The sequence below is a fragment of the Camelina sativa genome, chromosome 11 (assembly GCF_000633955.1).
Source record: "Camelina sativa cultivar DH55 chromosome 11, Cs, whole genome shotgun sequence".
NCBI classification, from domain to species: domain Eukaryota; kingdom Viridiplantae; phylum Streptophyta; class Magnoliopsida; order Brassicales; family Brassicaceae; genus Camelina; species Camelina sativa.
Window position 1 is genome coordinate 36,475,040 of NC_025695.1, and position 1,454 is coordinate 36,476,493.

At 35.1% G+C, this 1,454-nt stretch overlaps 1 protein-coding gene across 2 annotated transcripts in view; it reads left to right on the top strand.

Annotated features, from left to right (window-relative positions):
- The window catches only part of LOC104725296 (tocopherol O-methyltransferase, chloroplastic-like), an 8,101-nt gene extending 6,695 nt beyond the window's left edge, over positions 1-1,406 (top strand). The window contains exons 2-3 of one of the 2 annotated variants that reach the window (XM_019232690.1): positions 434-563; positions 1,225-1,406. In XM_019232690.1, the coding sequence (XP_019088235.1) occupies positions 434-563; positions 1,225-1,406 (312 nt within the window). The remainder of the gene's footprint in view (positions 1-433; positions 564-1,224) is intronic. The other variant, XM_019232691.1, reaches the window with a different exon arrangement.

Here is a 1,454-nt window from a genome sequence, read left to right on the forward strand (position 1 = left end):
CGTAGTGGAATGAAGAGTATAAAAGGAGCGTTGACAATGCCATTGATGATCGAAGGTTACAAGAAAGGTGTCATTAAGTTTGGCATCATCATTTGCAGGAAGCCCCTCTAAGTCTAGAAAAGCTAAAAACAATTTGGCGCTGTAATCAGTTATTCACATACTAAAGAATTGAATAAGAGTCACTATGTGAAAGCATAATGAGATTCCGCCGTATTTTATTTTAGATAAGTCATCTGGCAAAAGAAATGGCGTTGTAACTGCCAGACCAAACCTTCAAAGACCTCTCATATACAGATACAACTTGGACTTGTTCTCTTCGGGTAGGATCAATTTCAATTTAAGAATTCAAAAGCACACTCTGATCCCGAATATGTGACAATGCATAAAAACTCTAAAACCAATCATTTTATGTTCCTATCTNCTGTGGGAAGAGATTTGGGGAGATCACATGCATCATGGCTTTTATGACTCTGATTCTTCCGTGCAACTCTCTGATTCTGGTCACCGAGAAGCTCAGATCCGAATGATTGAAGAGTCTCTCCGTTTCGCTGGTGTTACTACTGGTTCGTGCATCCTCAATCCCTCGCTCTCTAATCTTTCATGAAAGAAACTTTGAGTTTTTTTTTTTTTTTTTTTTTTTTTTTTTTTTTTTTTAAAAAAAAANAAAGTAATCTAAATCATAATACTATTTCGAATGGAGTATAGGATATCAAAAATTATCGATACAATTAGACTCTATATCGTGAAAAAGGAGAGTTCAACAGACAAAATGATTCTTAATGATTCTTAAAATCTTGATTTTACACAACATTCTCATCTTTGTGGGGTGCAAAAATCAAATAGGGATATCTGTCTTTTTATTGTCAAATAATGTAATCTGTTAACCCATGAAAGGTGGTTTTATTAGCCACGTTCCATCCATAAGCACCAGGCCATCTCTGACTATATATATATATTTATGTAATTTTTACTATCTGTCATGTAATTTTTACTCTGTTTTTTTAACAATTGGAAATTTGGAATGACATATGATTGCAAAACTTAATAAATTACATAGCTGTAAACTCATAAGTGTATAGTTTACTGTTAGATGTTATTTTTTTATAGACTACTAACTTTTTAGTAGAGTTCGTAGGTGAATGTAAAACTCTTTCTTACTCTTGTAAGTTATATATTTATACACATGAAGTTGAGTTAATGCCATATAAATGATTGTGACTGAAGATGAAGAGGAGGAGAAAAAGATAAAGAAAATAGTGGATGTTGGATGTGGGATAGGAGGAAGCTCAAGGTATCTTGCCTCTAAGTTTGGAGCCGAGAGCATTGGCATTACTCTCAGCCCTGTTCAGGCCAAGCGAGCCAATGATCTCGCAGCTGCTCAGTCACTCGCTCATAAGGTATTTTAATTTCTTCTAGTTTGGGATAAAAATGAGCCGTTTCTCCCCCCCCCCCCC